The sequence below is a fragment of the Pipistrellus kuhlii genome, unplaced genomic scaffold, assembly GCF_014108245.1.
Source record: "Pipistrellus kuhlii isolate mPipKuh1 unplaced genomic scaffold, mPipKuh1.p scaffold_m20_p_12, whole genome shotgun sequence".
Classification (NCBI taxonomy): Eukaryota; Metazoa; Chordata; class Mammalia; order Chiroptera; family Vespertilionidae; genus Pipistrellus; species Pipistrellus kuhlii.
The window spans coordinates 5,698,392-5,720,400 of record NW_023425427.1 but is presented as its reverse complement, the minus strand read 5'-3'; the positions used below and the strand labels follow the sequence as shown (position 1 = coordinate 5,720,400).

Genomic DNA, 22,009 nt, shown 5'->3' with positions numbered 1-22,009 from the left:
TGAGTCAAACCAGGAAGCAAGGAGAAGCTGGATGGCTGTCTCAACCTGGCTCTGGCCCCTGTGGGGGCATGTCACGTGACCACCCTGAGTCCCAGTTTCCTCAGTTTTGAAATGGATAGGATTTTTATTATATCATCTCCTTCTTGAGGATTAAGTGTGTACAATTGTAAGCACTCTCCTCCTCAGCTGTCCTTCATCTCTTTTGTACACTCTGTAAGGGAGGAGACTGTTTTCATCAGATGGTGGGAGCTGGGGAATTGAGTGTTTTAGGAGAACAGCCTGGAGGAGGTGATGCCTAACTCATGGGGTAAATAAAGCATAGGATGGTGGGAGTTCCAGGCAGTGATGTGCCCCAGCAATCCCAGGGGAAAGTCCCATGCTGCAACTTTGAGCACATCTGGCAAGTGGCTAGGAGAAAAGTCATTTCAGTGTTGCCTCTGTTTGGGGGGATGGGATCAAAAGAGATGCATAACAGGCAATTGGAAAAAGAATTTTATTCACTTCATGAGGAACAGCTGCCATGAGTCAAGACCCAGATGAATACAGAGCTCTGGTGGCTTCTGACCAGTGGCCTGGAAAAAGCTCACCTGTTCTTTCTATATCCTCAGACCAGAGTCTAAATTGGAGTTTCCAAAAAAGAACTTACCTCTTTGCCCCCTCTATACAGGCACAGATTCAGGCAATGCATTCTTGTTAGACATTTTATTCTCCTGCTCTATGGATATCTCCCTGAACAGGAAAATAAACATTCTAGACATGGAGACCAAGATTGATCTGACATACCAACCAGTATTTTGGATCAGCAACCAGATCAACAACATTTTGAATCACCAATCAGAAGTCTAGAATGCAAAATAAGAACCCTCTAACTTTCTGAATTATTTCATCAGGAACTCCAAATTTTAGAATGCCTATATTCCATATCAACCATAAATCTGGCATTCAAGGTTGTCAACCAGGAACACAGTTTTCAGGCATGCCAATGAGAACCACTTCTAACATTCTGGATGGTTAACCAGGAATTCAGTATTCTAGAATGACAAGACCACAAAATTCCACATAACAGGTGAAAGACACAGAATTCTACATTTCAACTCAGATATTCTCTATGCCAATCTAGAAACCCAATGTTTAAGATTATTCACCTTGGCCTCAGCACTCTGGAAGGCAAGCAAAAAGCCCTATCCTCCAGAACGCTGCTGCCCTCAGAGCTCTGTGGATGGCCGCTCCACATCAGGCTCATTATCCTGAAGAGGGTCGGGTATGTGGAAAGAAACATAGGGACAAGTCTTGGTGTTAAGGCAAACCAGCTTCTTCAGTGTGGCCGTCTTAACAATGTTGAAGCCCATCTCACCACCAAATGTGCTTGACTTCCAGTACTCGGGAGAACAGATGGCATTCCCCAAGAGGCCCTTGAGGGAAAAGGGAGCCCCAATTTCTATCATACTTTCCCCAAAGATAGAATTTGGATGGCACTTCTCAAGAAGCAGTCCCGGGTATAACTCCAAGGCATCAATGTCTCCATATAGCTCCTCCAATTCAGCTGCCATCTCCTTTTCTCCTACAAGGGGAAGAAGCTGCATTCAGAATCACTGTACCACCCATTGAGATTAATCTGGGGATGAAACCTTCTAGGTCCACCTTTCTCTGGGGAAAATAAGGGAGTTCAGAAAAACAGCTTGAGTAATTGAGCACATGCCCTAAAATCTGGCATTCTAGGTTGTCGAACCGGAACCCAGTTTTCGGGCATGTCAGTGAGAACCAGTTCTAACATTCTGGATGGTTAACCAGAAATTCAGTGTTCTAGAATGACAAACGGCTGACTGGCCCTTCTCCAGGACTGCGTCTAGGGAAGGAATTTGCTACTGACAGAGTCAAGGTTCTACCACCAAACAGCACGTGACCTTGAGCAACTCATCCCACTTTTCTGTGCCCTAATTACCTGATCATTACAATAGGGAGAAGCTACCCATTTTGTTTCCTTCACAGGCAGGTTGTAAGGCCTTATCCAGGTCTAAGAGCCTGCATTCTACTGGAGTTCAGAGACGTAATGTAACTAGTCCAACCTCACACAGAGATTGAGCAATAGAGCTATTTCTGCCTCTATGGACTGTCACAGGAGACAGACATTGAACTTTCCTACCTGTTTCCTCAAATCCACCCTCCCATGTGGCACTAGTACACAGCTACAGGTAGGTCATGTTACACTCTTGTCAAAACTCTTCAGTGGCTTCCCATTGTCTGTGACAAAGGTTTCCAAACTTGGCTGCTCAACAGCTGGGGATCAGCAATAACAATACACACACACACACACACACACACACACACACACACACACACACAGTCTTGGGCACCATCCAGGCCTCCTGAATCAGAATCTCTGGAATAGATATCTAGAGTTCAGTATTTTTAATCAATTTTATAAGTGATCCTTAGGCAGTTAGTCCATAAATGGGTATTTAAAATCAACTAGACAGAACAAAGCCCAAAATCTTTAGCACAAAATCCAAGATTTTATACAATTTGACCCAACCTCCTATCACTACCTCTCTCCTACTCCCACATAAGCTCCTTGTCCAGCCACAACTACAACTATTCTCCATAGTAGACTTGTTTTTTATGACCTCTGTGCTTTTGTACTCTCTGTTCCTTTACCTAGAATGCTGTTCCCTCTATTCTTTACCCAGAATATTCCTTTTATCCTTCAAACCCAGCTCAAAAGCTACCTTCTCCCCTCTAGAAGGGTATTTGCCATCCCAAACCCCTGTAATCCCAGTCACAGTCCTGGCCACATGTATTGGCCCACTCTGCTTCTCTATGTTTCCCACATTTCAGGGCAAGTTCACTGAGGGCATGGACTGTTTCCAGGAATCAGCTTCTCACCTGTGAACTCCTGGAAAGAGGTGTAGGGCTTCATGCCAAACCTCTTGCGGTACTCATTGAAAGGCTGCAGCCTCAGCTCTCGAGATTCCTTGATGACTTCCACGGCCACGTGCAGGATGTGGTGGTCTATGTTCCTACCCCCACCAATCTGCCAAGAGAGAGATATAGCCATGGTCTGAGAGCCTGGCCACATTGCCCTGGAAAAGAACCTCAGGTCAGGAGTCCTTCCTGAGCTGGGAAAGAGAGTATGGCTCAACCTAGCCCTCACTGTGCCAGCAGCCTGATGCTAGGTCTGCCACTGCCATGCTTTCTCAGGAACCCTCTGGGAGTCTACAATAGGGATAAGCTACCCATATTCCCCATCTGGAACTGTGGAATGAGCCAGGAGGACCACTATAACTCACACCATTCCCTAACCACTTCAATTTAGGTGGGAAATCCCAACATCCTATTAAGGAAGGTTCCATTTGGATAGAACAAGTATAATTGAATGGGAATGAGGAAACACATATTTGGGTGAAATCATACAAGTTGGAGCAAAGCTAGCAGAGACTGGTGGCGATCTCAGCTTGACCATTTACAAACTGTGGGGCTGTTGTGGTTGAATTGTGTGGTGCTCCCTCCCCACCCCACCCCCAAAAAAAGATATATTGACATCCTAAACCCCAGTATTGATGAATGTGACCTTATTTGAAAATATATGTAATTAGAAGTCATACTCTAGTGGGGTGAGCCCTAATCCAACATCTGATGTCCTGATAAAAAGAAAAACCAGAGACACAGGGAGAACGCCATGATGAAATGATGCTTCTACAAACCAAAGAATACCAAGAATTACTGGAAACTGCCAGGAGCAGAGAGAAAGGCATGAAATAGATTCTCCCTTGGGATGTTCAGAGAGAGCATGGCTCAGCCATCGCCTGGATTTTGGACTTCTAGCCTCCTGAACTAGTAAAGAATAAATGTCTGCTGTTTAAAGCCACCTAGTTTGTGGTCCTTTTGCAGCTACAGGAAACTAACACAGGAACCTTTGGTTACTGAAACCAAGTCTCAGTTTCCTCCTATGCAAAAATGGGGAAGGTAAGAGCATCCACCTGATATGGTTGTGAAATAAGCCAGATAAAGTATGCAAAGCAGTTATCACACTGTTGGTCACATGCTGACCCCAAGATGGTAGCCATGAATGGTGATTATCAGGGGAAACCCTGTTTTATCACTTCTCACACTCTCTTTAATATCCTGGGAGTCAACACACTTCCATTGCCCTTCTGCCTTGTGCCAGAAAACACATGCTATCACATGTGTTATCATGGTCATGCCTTAAAGTTTCTTCAGAAACCATGCAGCCACACACAAAAGCTATTGTCTCCAAAGAGAGGCCACAAAGCAGCCAGCAGCTGCCCACTGATGGCAGCATATGCTAATTTCAGTCAAATTGCCAAGAGGAAACCTAAATCCATATGGTGCCACAACATCATGATAGGGCTTGGGGACGAGGATTAGAGACAGCCGGGACCGGTTTGGCTCAGTGGATAGAGCATCGGCCTGCGGACTGAAAGGTCCCGGGTTTGATTCCGGTCAAGGGCATGTACCTTGGTTGCGGACACATCCCCAGTAGGGGGTGTGCAAGAGGCAGCTGATCAATGATTCTCTCTCATTGGTGTTTCTAACTCTCTATCCCTCTCTCTTCCTCTCTGTGAAAAATCAATAAAATTCATTTAAAAAAAAAAAAAAAGGATTAGAGACAAACAGGAGATGAGGGGAGCTATGAAGGACCTTGGAGCTTCCAAGCGTGGGCACAGGGAGATTGAGGAGGAGGTTGGTTAGGAAATCAGGGCAAAGGGCTGTATTCATTTGCTAGAGAAGCCACAACAAAGTTCCACCAACTGGGTAGCCTAAACAACAGAAACTTTTTTTTTTAATCTTTATTTTTTTTTATTTATTTATTTATTTATTTATTTATTTATTTTTACATATTTTATTGATTTTCCCCCCTCCCTCCCTCCCACACATCCCCTCCCTCCCCAGAGTTCCATGTCCATTGGTTGTACTTATATGCATGTATACAAGTCCTTCAGTTGATCTATTATCTCCCCCAGATCCTCCTCCCCTCCCCACTGAAATTTGACAATCTGCTTGTTGCTTTACTGTCTCTGTATCTATCTTTTGGTTCATCAGTTTATAATGATCTTTATTATCCACAAATGAGTGAGGTCATGTGGTGTTTCTCTTTCATTGATTGGCTTATTTCACTCAGCATGATGTTCTCCAATTCCATCCAGCTAAACAACAGAAACTTATTCCCTCACAATTCTGGAGGCTACAAGTCCAAGATCAAGGTGTCAGCAGGGTTGGTTCCATTCTGAGGTTCATAGATGGCCATCTTCTCTCTATATCTTCCCTCTGTGCATGTCTATATTCTAATCTCTTCTTATCAGAACACCAGTCAGACCAGGGCCCAGCCAATGACCCCAATTTAACTTTAATTTCCCCTTTAAAGACCCTATCTCCAAATACAGTCACTGGGGGTTAGGACAGAGATATTTGGGGGGGGGGTAGGACTTTCAACATGTAAATTGGTGGTGAGGACATTCAACCCATAACAGAGGCCTATAATGTAATAAGGACCTAGTAGGTGCAGGCCATACACTGACTGTCCTCCTGGTCCTCAAATTGCCATGCCCTCTGACCGCGAGGCCTTTGCCATGCTGTCCCTCCATCTGGAATGCAATCATCCCTGCCCTTCCCTGGGCAATCCCTGTGCAGCCAATCTCTGCTCAAATAAGACTTCCTCGTCCACAGTCCCCAAGTCTGGCTCAAAAGCCCCTCTCTAAGGTCCCAACACACTGTGGGCTTTGAAAGTTTTGAGAACTGTGGTTTCTAACATCTCTTCTTTTAAAGTTCACATCAGAGAAGCATTTGGTACAGGGTCTAACATGCAATAGTGCACAAATGATGTCAGCTGTCAGACGACTACTGTTCCTTTCTAAAATATGAGCACCAAAAGGACAAGGACCCAAGAACCACACTGGTCTTAGTCACCACTGTGTCCCCAGCACTGGGGCAATGCCTGGCATCGCCAAATGGACAAAAGGACAAGAGAATGAATGAAGGCATGCTGTCCCCATTCTGCAGAAAAGAAAACTGAGAGCCCACCCACCCTCACCAAGGCTCTTCCAAAGCTTACCCGGCCAGCGCTCTGGCGAGAGAAGGAGTCCACCAGGGCCTCCACCCCATAGTTCACCAGCATGGAGGTGTTGAACAGGAACTGCTCGTAGCTGTAGTCCTGGGAGCCCACCACGAAGGAGTCGGGCATGAGCGGGTGCCAGTGGTAGAGATGGTTGAACTCCAAGGCGATGCGATTCTGGTACTGGAACTGGGAGCTGAACAGCAGCTCTGGGTCGAACTTGAGCTTCAGGAAGTAGCCGCTCAGCTGCTGCACGTACTCCTCGATGACGATCTTGATGGTCTCCCCTGGGAACAGAGTCAGCAGAGCACAGGATGTAGCCCCGCTTGGGAAGCAGCAGGCCAGTTCATAAACAGGGCTTGCTTTGCGCTTCTTTGTTGCTGTTGTTGTGTTTGCTTTATTTGGCTACAGACACTTGTCTTTTGGGGAGGGGTGTGAAAATGGAACTTTCTGTCTCGGGCAGCCCCTATATTCAAATGAGAGGTTATGACCCAGCTACCCAGGACATGCAAAGAAAGTGTTAGAGCACCGGTTCTGTGAGCCCTCCCACAGCCCATTAAAAGAAGTTGAAGCCCAGCTGTGGTGGCTCAGTGGATTGAGCATCGTCCCGGGAACCAAGGGGTCCTGGGTTCGATTCCCAGTCAGGACACATGCCCAGGTTAAAGGCTTGATCCCTAGTAGGGGCCATGCCGGAGATAGCCAACCAGTGATTCTCTCTCATTATTGATGTTTCTATCTCTCCCTTTCTCTCTGAAATCAATAAAAATAAAAAAATAAAAAGAGGTTGGAGAGGCCACAAAAGATTGGAAGTGGAGGCTCTTGGAGTGTAAGGAGGGGAGAGGTGGTTTGGAAGAAACCCCCCTAAAAGCAGCTGCTGCAGCAAGAGATGACACTGAAGACAGAAAGTGAATCTAGTCCCAAATATATTTCTTACATGTTCCTATATATCAGAATTCTTATGCATAGATTTTCCTCTGCTCCCTCAGAAACCAGCTACAAACCAGAGCCAGGGAAGAAACAAATTGAACATCCCAAAATGAAAAGTGGTCACCTAGATATTAAAAGAAATAGGTATTTTGCCCAATCAGCCATTAGACAAATGGGCTTTTAGCAAATTGATCCGGATCCACTGGATTTGCAATCAGCTGGCCTGGGTCCAAATCCTGGCCTCCTTCTAGCCACTTGTGCTTGGGCCCAGTTACCTAATCTCCCTGAACTTTCCTTGTCTTCACAGACTTTCCTTGTCTGTGAAATGGGTATTATAATAATACCAGTACAATTGTCATAGGGTTGTTGGAAGGAGTAGGGAATAAAAGCATCTAAGCTGCTTGGCACAGGGCCTGGCATCACAGTGAGTGTCATTACACAAAGGCCCACTCAAGTGTAGGTGTGAGGGGAGAATGCCCTCCCCATACTCGCACATTCACAAAAGACCACACTAAGTCTTGCACCCTCTCCCCATTCAGGAACGAGCTGCCCTGTGCAGTGGTGGAAGTAGCATACACCTTGGTGGCAGCCAGACCTGACTCAAGTCTTCTACCGAGTGTTGTTGGAGAATCCACTTGACCTCTCTGAATCTTAATTTTTATAAGAAAAGTAATCATATCTGGTGCATAGGCAGTTGGGGAGTGTTAAATGAAGCACTGTGGTCACAGCTTTTTTTTTTTTTTTTTTTTTTTTTTTTAACAGACTGGAAGGGAGAGAGATAGAGAGCTAGAAATGTCGATGAGAGAGAAACATCGACCAGCTGCCTCCTGCATACCCCCCGCCGGGGATGTGCCCGCAACCAATGTACATGCCCTTGACCGGAATCGAACCCGGGACCTTTCAGTCCGCAGACCAACGCTCTACCACTGAGCCAAACCGGTTTCAGCCTGTGGTCACAGCTTTATCACCAGTGAGATGCTGGGCAGCCTCCAGCCACAGACTTGCCCTCTCTGGTCAAGGTTTCTGCAAAGCTGTAATTCAGAACCAGCCCTTCTTCTTCTTTCGTCTGTATCTATTCCTGTTGCCCAGCTCTTCCAGGCTCCAGTGAATCAGCCCTCCCCAGGGGTGCCCAGAGGTGGGGAAGGGGCTTACTGGTAACTCAGAGTCAATAAGAACTGGATGGGGTGTCAGAGGCCAAGCTCCCAGGCAGGAAACCATCTGACATTTTAGGCTGCAGACTCATCCCCTTAGGAGACACAAAAATATCCTGTCCCTGAGTCATCTAGAAGCTACCAAACTCCAGGGAGGCATACACACGCAGGCAAGGAAACAGGATTTCTGAAGGTCAGAGAGCTGGGGTTTGCCCCACACATGCTAGGGACATCATTCTGTGCGGTAACTGGGAAACTGAGACTTGGGATGGGTAATGAAATTGGCTGCGAGTCACCCAGTTAATATCAACCATCACAGACATTTTTTTGAAGTCCTACTACGTGTTGAGTGCTTTCTCAATCCTCATCTAAACAAGTCCTTACTTGAATCATCATTATCCCCATTGTCCACATTTGGAAACTGAGGCTCACAAAGGGGAATGGGCCTGCCCCAAGTCTCATAGGTGTCCCCAACCCGCCACCCCCTGCTTCTCAGAACGGAGGGCATGACCTTCCAGGACGGGGCTGGTTCGGGGTCCTCACCTATAAGGATGAGGCGGGCCGTCTGGAAGAGCTGCTCATCTCCCCAGGTGGGGTGCTCAGCCTTCAGCAGGTCACACACACGGTTGTGTTCGCGCAGCCAGATCGTGGCATAAAGCATGAGCCCGGGAAGCAGTCCAAACACCTCCTGGCCCACAGCCATCTGGCTCTTGGGCGGAATGCCCTTTGGGTAGTGCATCAACACAGGCGCCTCTTCCACTGATGGTGGGTACATCTCTCCGTCCAGCATCTGCAGGATGGGGCCACCTGGCAACCTGGGGACGGGGCAGGGCGCCTGCACCTACCACATCTGACTCCCTCCCACTCCTGCTTACAGCTGCGTATCACACAGGGTACCTTCCCGCAATCCCTAACCAAGACTTGTTGATTCCACTGCCTAAATCTCTCTTAAAACAGATCCCTTTCTCCCTGTCCCCATTACCAACACCAGCTTCTAACCCACCCTGACTCCTCTCACAATGGCTCCTTACTCTTCCTCCTGCCCCCACGCAGCCCATTCTCAGCATTGTAGCCTGAGCAGTCCTTAAAAACCTACATCTCGTATCACACCTTGGCTTAAAGGTGTGATACGAGAGTTCTCTCTCTGCTCTTGGAAAAACATCAGAAATCCTTAACACAGCCCCGCAGACGTCTCCACCCCCAACCCCATCATTCAGGTGTCCAGGAGCACCTTCCTCATTCCACTCCCTTCAAGTCACTAGGCTGCTTCCCTCCCACCACCACCCCCTACGCCTCGGCACATGCTACCCAGGAAGGCCCTCTCCCTTCTTAACCTCCCGAACTCCTCTCAAACTTCATGCAACTCTTAGTTTATGTGTCATTCCCTGGGAAGACTTCTCTCTGGTGTCAGTTATCACAGTGTAATGGGTTATATGGCAGTTTCTTCATTCAGAGGACCTACTATGTGCCGAAGACTGTTTTTAGCCCTAAAGATTCAGCTCTGGACCTTTTATTTGGGTTTTCATTTGTTTAGACATTCATGCATAGCTGTGGAGCACTAGAAGTGTGGCTGATGTGAATGTGAATTGTTTGTTTTACTTAATTTCTATTTAAATTTTGAAACAGATACTATAGCTATTGGGAGATGGTTTAAATGTACTTAAAACAACTGGGGAAAATGAACCTACTGTAAATGTCAACACTGAATTTTATGAAATCTAAATACAGATCAGATATCCCCAATGAAAATTTGCCAGCCAAATTAAGATGTGCTGTAAGTATAAAATATAGATCAGATTTCTGAGATCTAGCATTAAAAAAAGAATGTGAGATATTTTGTAATAACTTTGGTTCTGATTACATGTTGAAATAACATTCTGGAAATATATGGGTTAGGTGAAATGTATTATCAAGATCAATTTTATGTTTCTCTTTACCTCTTTTAATGTGGCCACTAGAAAAGTTTTAATGACATCTGTGGTTCACATCATATTTCTATTGGACAGTGCTAAAACTTTCCAGACAAAATGACTTTATGGAACAAGAATCCTAGTGTTATATCTGTGGCCTCTGATTGGCTTTGAGCTCCTGGAAGGCAGGGCCCCAAATTATCGTGGTCACTGCTCCCTAACCTGTGCCAGGCACTCATAGTGCCCAATTAATATGGTGGGAAAAGTAAGTGAGCAAAGGTAAACTGAAAACGCCCATCTCCTATTGAGCCCTAAAATCTATCACCCAGGAAACATGAGGGGACATTTCTGTTCCTTGTCTGCATCTCGGGCCTGGCACCTTCTCCAGGGTCTATTGTCTCTCTTCCTCTCTCACACCTCCAACTCCTGAAGCTGGCCCTCTCAGAACACAACAGCCTCTGCCAGGGAAGACCTTGGTGGAAGGCCCTTCCCAAAGCTCCATGCCCATGTTCATAGCTACCTGGTACTTGAGTTTCCCATCCTTAAAGAGCCGCAGCTGATACTGACGGTCCAAACTGTCCCCATAAATGTGGCCAAGGTCTACCTGAGGACAGAGAGAGGGTCCAATCAGATCATCAGATGGTCCTGTCCCACCAGTGACAACAGCACATGCCAAATTAGGCCCAGAGAAGCCCTGAGCCCCTCCTAGGTACTTACCCCATGGCCCAAGGCCTTGGTGAAGCCAGGACCCATCTTGCCAGCAGTTTTGAAGAACTGGTGGGTGAAGTGTTGTGCGAAGAAGGCAAACATGAGGTTGGCACCTTGGGGGTCAGGTATGAACTTCTTCCTGAGCAGGAAGCGACGGCTCAGGAGCTGGGGATCTGGCAGCTGCTGCTTCCCTGGTTGGGGAGGGAAAAGAGCAGTCACTACCGCCTCCCTGCATGCGCCTCCCTGCATCCGCCTCCCTGCATCTCCTCCAGGGCCTCAGACACCAGACCAAGTTGGTCCATGCAGGAAGCCCAGAGCGGCCCAAGGACCACCTCACTCCCACCAGATGGCCCCTTGCACTTTCTCTACCAAAAGACCCTAGAAGTATATCTGGGTGAAGTGGCAGGATATCTGGAATTTGCTTTCAAATACTCCATAAAAAATAAGGCAAAAGAAGATAGATGAAATAAGATTGTGCATAAGCCTTAAAACTGGAAGGTGGATGCCTAGACCATTTTCCTTTCCTCTCAACTTTTGTGTATGTTTGCAACTTTGAAAAACTTAACCAAAAAGAAAAAAGAAACAAAAGAAAAAAGAGAAAGAAAAAAAGAACTTGGACTCCCCAGCCCTGTGTATGAAACTGGCCGAAACCTTCACAAACCGTGTGAACACAGATAAGTCATGTCATCCCCCTGAGCTTCAACTTCCTCATCTCTAAAATAGGACAAATGAAACCTTTCTTATACAGCGGGTTGGAGAAGTGCATGAAGTAATGTAAGCATGACAGAGAACTGGTGAGATGAGATCTTTTAAATAACGGGTCCGTGAACATTTTCTGTAAAAGTCAAGATAGCCAATACGTGAGGCTTTGCCAACATACGGTCTCTGTCTCATCTGCTCAGCTTCACTATTGTGTGACTTTGTAATGAGTGTGACTGTGTTCCAGTAAAGCTTTATTTACAAAATGGAGAGTGGGCCGGGTTTGGCCTGCAGACTGGGAGTTTGCCAACCTATTTTAAGCAATGCCAGTCTTTCTATGTCTAGGGTAAAGACAACAGTCACCTTGAAGCAGGTGTCTGTCATTGTGAGAATAAGTGTTAAGAGACCTTCCATAATCATGTCAGTGTCAGATGAGTCAGTACCCATTGCATTTGCAGAAAAGAATAATTAAACATTTGTGTTTTGGTAAAGGCATCCTTTCATGTCACCTCATGTGAAGCCCAGGGTTGACAGTTAAAGATCAGAAGACTAGTTCTTCTGAATGGAAATGGCTGACTTGTTTTCTCTGGCAGGAAAGGGTAGATAGCACCCCAAAGGGAAGTCCCCAAAAGGGAACTTGGACAGGTCCCAGCAAAGTATTGGCAGGCTCCAGAAGTTCTGCGAGACCCAGCTATTCTGGCAGAATGGTTGTGCTTTGGGAGAGTAGCTACACATGAGTGTAAACCATCAGCACAGTGCTCTTGAGGCCCAAGTAAGGACACCTTTATGTTCACCTGTTTGAACCAGGGAAGCACACAGCCCTGGGCCTGCACTCAACCCAGAATCAAGGCTCCACAGCGACACCATGTGGTGGGAACTGAAGTGATGGCAGTGGTAGACCAATGCCTCTGGTCCTCTCTGCCTTTGAAGCTGAAATGATGGCTCTGAGCTGGGTGAACTCTCAGCTGTTTGGATAGTCAAGAAAGACGCCTGCCTGTGCGATTGAGTGGGGGTTGGGCAACTAAGGAAAGACTATCTGACCTTATATGTAAACTGCACTAATGGAGCATGTAAAGCTATTTACATTGGTGAAGAACCAACTAAAAAGCACATTATTACTTCCCTCCTCATTTTAACTTTAAGTCACTCCCATTCCAGCAGGATCCCACCCATTCAATAGACAAGGTTCAGGCAAAGAGGCAACCTGGAAACACGGAAGCACTAGTCTGACTTTGCCACTGACTCTCTGGTGACCTCAGGTAAGACCCTCTACCACCCTTCCCTGTCGTGGGCCCTGCTTCTCAATATGTCATATGCCTTGCCTTGGTCCAGCTATCTTTACAATTGCTTTTTCCAAGAGAGGAGAACTAAGCATCTCCTGTGATCCCCAGCCCCCTAGCCCCACCTCCATTACCTTTGGTCCCCATGGGTGTGGGGCAGTCTTGGGGCACGGAGGGCAAAACACGAGTGTAATAGGTCAAGTTGAAGAAGGCCTCCCAGCTGATGTAGTCGTATGCTACGTTGTAAGTGGGGGGGCTGGGAATAAGGTTGGAACGTGCTGTAAAGGGCAAAGATGATGGTGACAAGGGAGTTCCCACCCCCAGGCATACCCCCCCCCCTCCTTCCCAGCTTTCTCTTAGGTTGGACTTGTTTTATCTGGCATCTCAGAGTTTCCCCACCCAGTGCCCTTATCAGATGTCAAGAGTTCTGGCAGGATTTCTTGCTCCTCCAGATTAGGGGACTTGTCCCCCACCCACCTGTGAGTACCACGCGCATGAGCATGTCACGGATGAAGGTGGCATTGACAATCTCCCAGATCCAGCGCCCGTGTGTCAGCAGGAAGTGGATGAAAGAGGGGCTGGGCCGCAGTGAATTCCGGAGCCAGGTCCACAGATCAGCTGCGAGGGCAGTGGGAGCCATTCAGTCCTGCACTCCAGGCGGGACCAGAAGTAGCCAATGTGGGAGATGGGGACTGGGAACTGGGAGCCAGGGCCAGGATGGGACAGGGCAGAACATCAGAGGTGGGGGTAAGGATGGGAGTGATGATACATGACAAAGCCATAACCAGGTGTGAGGACTGGACAGGGCCAGGGCCAGGGAGTGAGGGTGGGGCTGGGCAATGAGGACTGGCCACAGAGCCCACGCCAGAGAGTGAAGACTGAGGCCAGGTAGAGACAGAGATCAAAGCCAGGCAAGGAAAGAGACGGGCTATGGCCAGAGGTGAAGGAAGGAAGTGGAGTCTCAGGATGAGCCTTGGGAAGCAGGAGGGGCCCAAGATAGGAGTTGGGGCTGGAGGCCCAGCTCACGGATGGTGCAGTTGGGGCCAGAATAGCCCGTGCGGGTGCAGTCACACTGGTAGCGGTCAAGGCCAAAGCGGACACAGATGCCCTGGTGCTGGCATGGGTAGTAGCAACAGGGGTTCACTGTGGGTGAGAAACAGAGATCAGAGACCACCCTTGGGTGACCTGTCATTGGGGACAGAGCGTGGACCTAAGTGACAGTTCTGTCCTAATTCACTGGACTTCAATATTCTCCTAAGGACCTTCTTTGTCCCACAGCTATGAGAGAAAAACAAAACAAAACAAAAAAAATAGCCCTGCTGCTCTAGGCCCAGCTCTGATCTCCAGAGTGTCCCCATCAGGGTCCCCAGCGGAAGTCCCCCCTCCCTTTCTGCTGCCACCAATGGGGGAGGGGGAGCAGTGGAAGAGTACAGGCCCCAGGCTGTAGCATCAAAGGCTAGGAAACAACTGATAAGACCCTGAAGCCACAGGCCTCTAGAACATTCACTTCCTGCCAAGTCAGTGCCCAGCCCTAAGGGTAGGGTTTGCAGCATTGAGGGAAGGGGCAAGGATGGGGGTCTCAAACCAGCCCCCAACCTCTGGGCACCTGGACACTAGGAAGATGAGATCACCCATCAGCCCCCTAATTTGCAGGAGGGAAGGAAGAGCAGGTATTCTAATGTCCACTTGCAGATGGGGAAACTGAGGCCAGGTAAAGGGAAACCCAGGAGGGTCACCCAGCAAGTCATACCAGGCCAACTGCCCATCCCTTTATTTCCAGCCCACCTCACAGACTCAGCGATAAAGTCCAAGGAAAGAGGTTTCCCAGAACCCTAAAGAGAGTATGGGTTTGAGGGGAGTCTCGGCTGTCTCAGCTCCCATTCCTGATTGGGGGGTGGCCACAGCGCAGAGAGAGGAGGTGGGTCTGCCCTCTAGGATCTTTAGATAGGTCAGGAACCAAGGGAACAGGAGACAGGAGGCTGGAAAAATCTACTGAGAGTGTAGGTAGCACTCTGGCATCAGCCCCCCGCCTCCTGGAGAAACCCCCACCAGGAAGCCCCTCCTTGAGCACAGCCCCCTGGCTCAACCTTCACTGCCTCCGTGATTCTACAAGAGCAAAGTCAGAGCTCCTTAGAGCTCGCTCAGCGCTCATTCACTGCTGAGCAAGGGAAACTGAGGCTCAGGGAGAGGTAGAGAGGGCCTCCCGCAGACCCAGGGTCCTGCTCCTGTAGGGGCTCCTTCCCTGCCTCCCGCAGGAAACGCCAGGCTCCGCTCTGCAAACATGCAGTACTTCCTTCTCTGGGCCCAGAGCCAATGTTATGGGGAACTTCTCTTCTTTATGAAACCGATTATAGAGGGTCAAGAGGGAAGGCTGGGAAGTAATCTCAGGGTGCTATGATCAGAGGGCATAACCCTGGGCAAGCCATGGCCCCTTCTCACTTCACAGCATGAGGCCTGGGCAGCAGGGTCTTCCTCACCCCCACCTCAGAGAGGGGCCCCCAGCACCCCTACCAACCCCTTTCATCACACACACTCAGCAAGAAGCAAATCATAAAAATCATGCAAATAATTTTGCTTAAACCCTGGCAACTCCCCACAACCCCCACAATAGCATCTTTGTGACCCCTGCAGGGGTGAGGAAGGAGGGGCCAATGGAGAGGAAAGGAGCTGAACAAAAGGCCTTATCAGGCTGACACAGGCGGGCTGGCAGCCGGCAGGACCCAGGGCAAGGAGCTGGCAGGACCTAGTCTCCCCCTCCCATAACCACGGGCCCAGAAATGCCAAGGAGGTTTGGGGATCTGGAACTCTCCTCATTGATCCCTTCCGCTCAGAGCACTGCTCACCTGCCGAATTCACCTGCCCCGAAGCGCCACTGCCCAGCTCCCAACCTGGACACACAGGCCCTCACACCACCCCACAGCCCAGTCTCCCCATCCCTCCCACAGCAGGATCTCAAGAGGTCCTTCCAGCTCATTCTATGGGGTCCTGTCCCTTAGTCCCAAAGTCAAAAGCCCTTCTTCCTTTATTAGCCTGTTGCTGCTCCCTGAAAATTCCCTCCAAGTCTACCTGACCCTCCCAACTGAGCCCACACCTTGCCCCCAGCAGTCAGCCTCCCCTCAATATCCACACAGAATTCTTCCCGCTGTCCCTCAGCCCAGGCTCCAAGTCATCCTGCTTTTCTCCACCATTAGCCCACACTCTCCCTCGACTTTCTCCTCCAGGCAACCAGGTCCTGGAGAAATCCAGCCACCCATGGGATCCAGATGTGCTGGCCAGAGCTCAGCCAATGTTTGTGGAATTAATAAAATGAAGCTAAGACACAGGCCACCTCAAGTTCGGCCAAAGAGACCTCTCATCTCCCCAGCCCTGGGCCGCTGGCTCAGAATCTAGCTTGAAAACTTCCTGCATAGCCCGAGTCCTGCCCTGGCAGGAGCAGAAATGCCTCTCCTGCCAGGAGAGGCCACGTGCGGAACCCGAGTGCAGAACCGCGCTCCTCCCCCCAAGGCTGGCTGTCCAACTTTCCCTCCCTCCTCCTCCTCCGCAGACTTTCCACAAACACCAGCTGCCCCGGGGTAGGAAAAGTTCTCCCCAGCAAGGACGGCAGCTGCTGTTGGGGCTCAGGGTGGGCAGACAGGAAAGTGGGAGCTGCTTTCCCAGGGGTGAGCCTGGCCACTGCTGCAGAAGCCAGGGCTCCAGCTGACCTCTACCAGCCTTGCGTAGTCACCACTCAGGTTTCTCTGCCCAGCGCTCCCTGGGAGGGGTCTGGGAGACCGCTCCATGGCACAGATGAGGAATGCCAGGCTCTGGAGGCAGGAGCTTGCCCAAGCCCCACTGCCTCAAGGTCACAGAGCCAAGACTCGAACCCCTTTCTCTCCCCTCCTTCCTCCTCCTACAGGTTTCCAGGCCTGGATTTGGGAAAGGGAGGGGGAAGGAGGGTCACTTTGATCCCTAGGCTGGGAATGATCTCAGGGGAGGTAGGTGGTCACCCTTTCTTTGAGGTGGACCTGAAAATTCTAAATGAATGAAATCAGAACCCCTGCGAGCTCACCATTTCCTGCCGCAACCAGAGCTAAAGAAGGCCTTCCTTCAGTCTAACTTAAATCCCACATGCTTTCACGCCAGCTCCGTTCCGGGCTCAGTGGAGCACACCTTGTATAATAAACCACCAAGAAAGAGAACTGGGGAGATGCAGGCACCAAGTCTTGGGTTTCCACACTCATCACAGGGCCAGGCACCAAGTAGGCGCTGGGAAAAGATGTGCCAGACTGTAGATGTTCTTTGCTGGCTCTGTGTCCTTAGTGAAGTCCCTTCCATCCTCTGGACCTATTTTTTCTGTGTATCCCATGGAGGGGATGTAACAGAGCAGCTCTGAAGAGACCTCCCTTTCCATCCCCCCTTCTTCTCTTGTCTGGGTGGAGACAGCCCTCTCCATTGATGTGATTCCCTCCTCTCTCTGGCCCGGTCCCAGCAGCAGACAGCCTTGTAACTTGCCCTCGCTGAGTCTTCAAGCCATCCTAGGGGTGGGCTTGGTCAGCAGGCCCATTCAGCACGCATTCCCTCAGACAAGGGCTGTCCAGGAGAGCCTGGTTCAGAACCTTCTGAGGACTCAGGCATGGAAGTGTCCCCTAGCCCAGGAATCAGAGCTCTGAGCTCAGCAGGGAACACCAAGTCCTCCAGGATGCAGAGGCGCCAGGCAGCAAGAGGCTGGAACGAAATCCCCTAAGAATAATATTTAGAGAAACTCCAGGGGCTTGGCAACCACGAGGGGAAAAAAGTACCTACTAGCCAGACCCGGGCTCCAGCCCCTACAAGGTGGCAGCCAGAGGCAGGCATCACCACACCAGGCCCAACAGCTGCTCCCAGAGCTGGAGGAGGGCAGCTGGAGAGGAAGTCTCATCCCGGCCCACAGACCCGGCTGGTGCTGCAGATAGCAGCGCCTGCGTGAGTAGCAGGGAGGCCTTGGAACAGGCTGGGTTTTCACCCCATCTGTCAGGGTTAGCTGACCTCAGGGCCCTCTGCCTGACACCAAGGCCAAGCCCTATTCTTAGCCAAGGAGAGAGCGCTAAGCCAAGTGCAGGAGCTGGAGGCAATGAACTTGAGCATTAAGGATCCCCTGGCACAGCCTGGCACAACAGTTTGGTGTTCCCCGCTGTGTCCAGTCCTCTGTGCTGGACCCCACCTGCTACCACACAAGAGGCAGAAGCAGCATTCTCCGTGACACCTGCCCCCAGGTCCATCTGCAGCCCACGTCTTGTGGGCCTTTTGCTGCCCCTCCGTGGGCAAACACAGGCTTTGGATCTCCGTGCCAGATGGCCAGGCACCTAGGATCTCAATTCACTCAGAGACTTGGAAGTACAGCCCAAACCTCTGCTCCTGCACCCAGCGCGTCATTCATTCTCTCCTTGACCCTTGCAGCAGCCTCCTTGATGGTTCCCCGCCTCCAGTCTCACCCCCAACTCATCCATCCGACCTGCTCCCCCAGTGAGGATGCCCAAGGCCTGGTGCACAAAGGCCTGTGGCAGCCAGGCCTTCCACTGCCCACTCTGCTGCCATCTGCCTCCCCGAGTCAGACGTGTGGCTCGGCTCCTGCACAGCCACCAGAGAGACTCGCACAGTTTCACAGTAAAATCTCACAGTATCCCCCTATAGCCCCCTCCTCAAGGCCCAGGTCACCCATTTCGGCCTCCAAGGTCACCCATTTCGGCCTCCAAGAAGCCTCCCTCAGTTCCTCACACTTGAGGGGTGACTGCTCCCTCCCCAGGCCTTGTGGGTGGATGCAGTCTGTTGGCATTTCTGCCTCCCCCACCAGGCAGGGAGCTACTCCCCGTTCTGTCTCAGGCTCCAGCCAAAGACCAGCAGAAAGCTAACCTTCAGGAATATTTGTGGAATGAAAACAAAACAAAACAAAAAATCTGTTTAAACATATAATGATATAAAGATAAGTGGAAAAGGCAAAAACAAAACGGCACCGACCATGGCTCACCGGGCCTCAATGAATAGGCAAAGCCAGGCAGACCAGCCTGGTTACCCCAGGGTGCTGCATGGGGCTGAAGGGGCCCTGGGCTGATCCAGGAGCCGAAAGACTGGGCACTGGGCAGCCTGGTCACCCATCTCTGCTTCCGGGGTCTCAGACAAAGGAGCCACCGCCCTGGGCCTCAGAGCCCCTCCTTAGACTGGGGCTGTCACATCTCTAGGGCCATTGTGAGCACCCACTGCCTGGCTTTGCCAACTATAAAGAGCTGGCCACGTGGCCCTTCCTCCTGTTCTCCCCACAAACTAGCCAAACTCTTTCCTGGACCCCACTCCATCCTCTGCCTGGCTTCCCCAAATGCCTCCCACTCAAACCCTCTCCTCCAGGAAACCTGGTCTGGTTCCCAGTCCACATAAATAATTTTCCTCTCTCTGAGCATCAGAGCAGAAAGCTCAGGCCCAGCTCCCATCCTCTGTTACCCCCATTTTATAAATGGGAAGTGGAGACCCAGAGAGGGACAGATCTCATACTGGGGGAGTGGAGAAAATTATGCCCACACCTTGCACATGTGTGAACACACACACACGTGCGCACACACGTGCCCAGAAGCAGTGAGTGGGGGAGGGGAAGGTGAGGGAGGAGCTTCATTCCTTCACCTGGAACCTAGCGCATGTATGGTGATGGCAAGGGGTGTAGGGTTTTAGGGGATCTGACTTTCCTCATCTTCTTTGGGCTGATGAAAAGAGGGAAAGGTTGAGGTAAGGACCTGTGGAAAGACCTTGCCAAGAGCCTAGAAGTCAAACCCCGAGCCCAGGAGTGCTGTGAGCTTGAGGGAGTAGCGGCGCCTATCTGAGGGACCTCATGCGAGAGGATCCATCCCTCCCGGAGGAACCCAGCTCAGTAAATGTATTTCCAACTCCCTCTTCCCAGAAGGAGTGGTGTGTCCAGGTCCTCACGGGGCTCGCAATCCAGATGGGTCCCCAGCAAGTTAGAGGCTGGAGAAAGGGAACTAGCCAGCCGGCTTGCCTCTCCCCAGGCAGTTGCGCTGCTTTCTGCACGCAGCTCACACACTCCGCAGGAAACAGCCGTTTTGATGGGCAGCTGGGGGCCCAGAACACACAGGTGAGGGGCTGGAGGAGAGCCAGTCCTCCCCAAGCCGGTGCGATTCCTCCTTCCCTCCCTCCCCAACGAACCCTATAGCGCCCCCCCCCAAAAAAAAAAACCCTGCCCAGACCATACTCCCCGGAAGTCTTCAGAGAGCCCCATCCCATCAACAGACTAAGCCCCCTTCCCTCCCTCCTCCAGGCGCCACGAGCAGAAAGGGGAAGCTGGACCAGCTGGAGCGGAGAGGAGGAAGAGGGACCAGGGACTTGGGGGGCGGGGATGCCTACCAGGCGTGGGCTCCCCCCAGGCGGGGCCCGCGGGCAGCAGCAGCAGGAGCAGTGGGAACCAGAAGGAAAGACTCCATCCTGCAGGGAGAGAGACGGGGAGGGCTGAGCCTGGCATTCAAGGCTCCAGCAGGAGGCACAGAGGGTTCCCGGGCACCGAGGCGGGACTCACGACTCATGGTGCAGCGGGAGAGATACAGACTGCCGGAACCTCGCGCGTCTTAATTCCGTGGGAGCTCTGGCCGCCGGCCCGCCCCTCCCTACCCATTCCCTTGGCTCCACCCCTCCAGACGCCTGTCACCTCGGCCACCACCCACTTACTTCCTCTGCTCCGACCCCAGCCAAGACATTTTATTAATTATTCCGTGATTGCCATCAAGTCGAGTTTTCACCTGATGCCCTTGAGCTTTTCAGAGCCCGGTGGTGTCAGAGTTGTGTCCATTTGGTAGCTAGGAAACCGAGGCCTAGCGCCCATGTGCGACATGGAGATCACGCAAGGCTGAGGAGCAGAGCTGAATAGCCGAGGCTAGAAGCTGCAGGTCTGACCCAAACACCTGCTGCCCAGAGGAGAAAGGGGGCTGGAAAGGAGGGGTCCAGCCTGGCCTCCTCACACAGATCCCACAAGAAAGTCTGGGCTCTGCCCTCTGAGGCCACATGCTCTGCCAGTGCCTCCACCACCAGAAATGAAGGGCACAGGCTCCAGGTTTGGGAGACCTGAGTTTGCTGGCTGTTACCCTAGACAGGTACTTACTCTCAATCTCTGGTCCTCAGCAGTCTCCTCTATATAGAGGAGATAATAAGAACCATCCCAGAGGGTTGTTGTAAGATTCAATAGAATGATGCGCACACACACACACTCAGGAGTGTGTGTGTGTGTGTGTGTGTGTGTTATCCAAGCACATAGTTTTCAAAGATCTAACTCATATTCTAGGGCTGGCCAGGGCCAATGCCCAGTTTCCCATCTGCCTGCCAACTTTACAGAATCCCAGCACCCACCTCTCCTGGTCACCGAAAAAACTGGTCGTAGCAGGGGTCAGGGACCACCGAGGTCACTCTGAGTCTCCTGTCAGGTTTTCTCCCCGCGTCTCCCCAGCACATCCAGCCGTGCTGTGGGCCTTGCAATGGGGAAGGCCTGGTAGGAGGGCTCAGAGGCCCTGTGCTGGCTCCCAGGCATCCTTAGCTGTGGGGTGTGAGCAGTAACAGGTGGGGAAGTGAGAGCTGCTGGGAAGCCCTGTCTCCATCCCCACCAGAGCTGCTCCCATGCTCCACTGAGACACAAGCCTGCAGCCCCTGGGAGAAAGAGCAAGCCGGGGCAGAGTGGAGAAGGAGCGGGCCAGCTGGAGGGCCCTGGGTACTGGGACAGGCTGCAGGCTTCCCTCCAACGTCAGATCCAGAGTCCCTGATAACCACCCACACGGGAGGGAGGGGGGATGAAGGGGGTGTAGGGGATGGATTATCCAGCCCTCTCATCTGTGTGTTCTGGGTCCCCACTGCTCAACACCACCGCTATTTCCTGTGGGGGCCTCTTTCAGAGGAAGCAGTGCAACTGCCTGGGGAAAGAGGCAAGCGGGCTGGCTAGTTCCTTCTTCCCTCTTAGGTTGAGGACTCTGGAGCCCAGCTACCCAAAGAGGGAACTTTCTGGAAAGGAGAGAAGAGCATGACTGAGGCCTCCTCTTTCACTCCCAGATCCTTCCTTCCTTCGGGCCCTTGGGCCCAGCAATTGCCATGCCTGTACCTCCTGCCGACTCCTTAATGCCAAGTCACGCACAAACATGAGTGTGGCCCTGGCACTGGGAGAAAGACTTAGACTTCAAATCAGGAGAATATCAGTTCTCAAGCCTCAGCTCTTCCATGATTTGACCCTGGACAAGCCTCCAGGCCTCTGGTTCCCCATTTGAACAAAAG

General features: G+C 50.9%; 1 protein-coding gene across 4 annotated transcripts; it reads right to left on the bottom strand.

Annotated features, from left to right (window-relative positions):
- Positions 1 to 479: 479 nt before the first annotated feature.
- PTGS1 (prostaglandin-endoperoxide synthase 1) lies at positions 480 to 20,318 on the bottom strand. Of its 4 annotated transcripts, XM_045579889.1 has the most exons (11): positions 20,277 to 20,318; positions 20,108 to 20,185; positions 13,772 to 13,888; positions 13,223 to 13,363; positions 12,880 to 13,023; positions 10,776 to 10,957; positions 10,579 to 10,662; positions 8,692 to 8,938; positions 6,071 to 6,357; positions 2,884 to 3,031; positions 480 to 1,561 (listed from the first exon to the last, which is right to left on the bottom strand). In XM_045579889.1, the coding sequence occupies exons 1-11, from the start codon at positions 20,281 to 20,283 to the stop codon at positions 1,206 to 1,208; spliced, it is 1,791 nt and encodes a 596-aa protein (XP_045435845.1). In that variant the 5' UTR covers positions 20,284 to 20,318; the 3' UTR covers positions 480 to 1,205. The 4 variants fall into 4 exon arrangements, with proteins under 4 accessions (XP_045435845.1, XP_036288805.1, XP_036288807.1 ...); XM_036432912.2 differs by lacking the exon at positions 20,277 to 20,318 and having other exon boundaries at positions 20,108 to 20,259; XM_036432914.2 differs by lacking the exons at positions 20,108 to 20,185; positions 20,277 to 20,318 and adding an exon at positions 16,074 to 16,092.
- Positions 20,319 to 22,009: the final 1,691 nt, after the last annotated feature.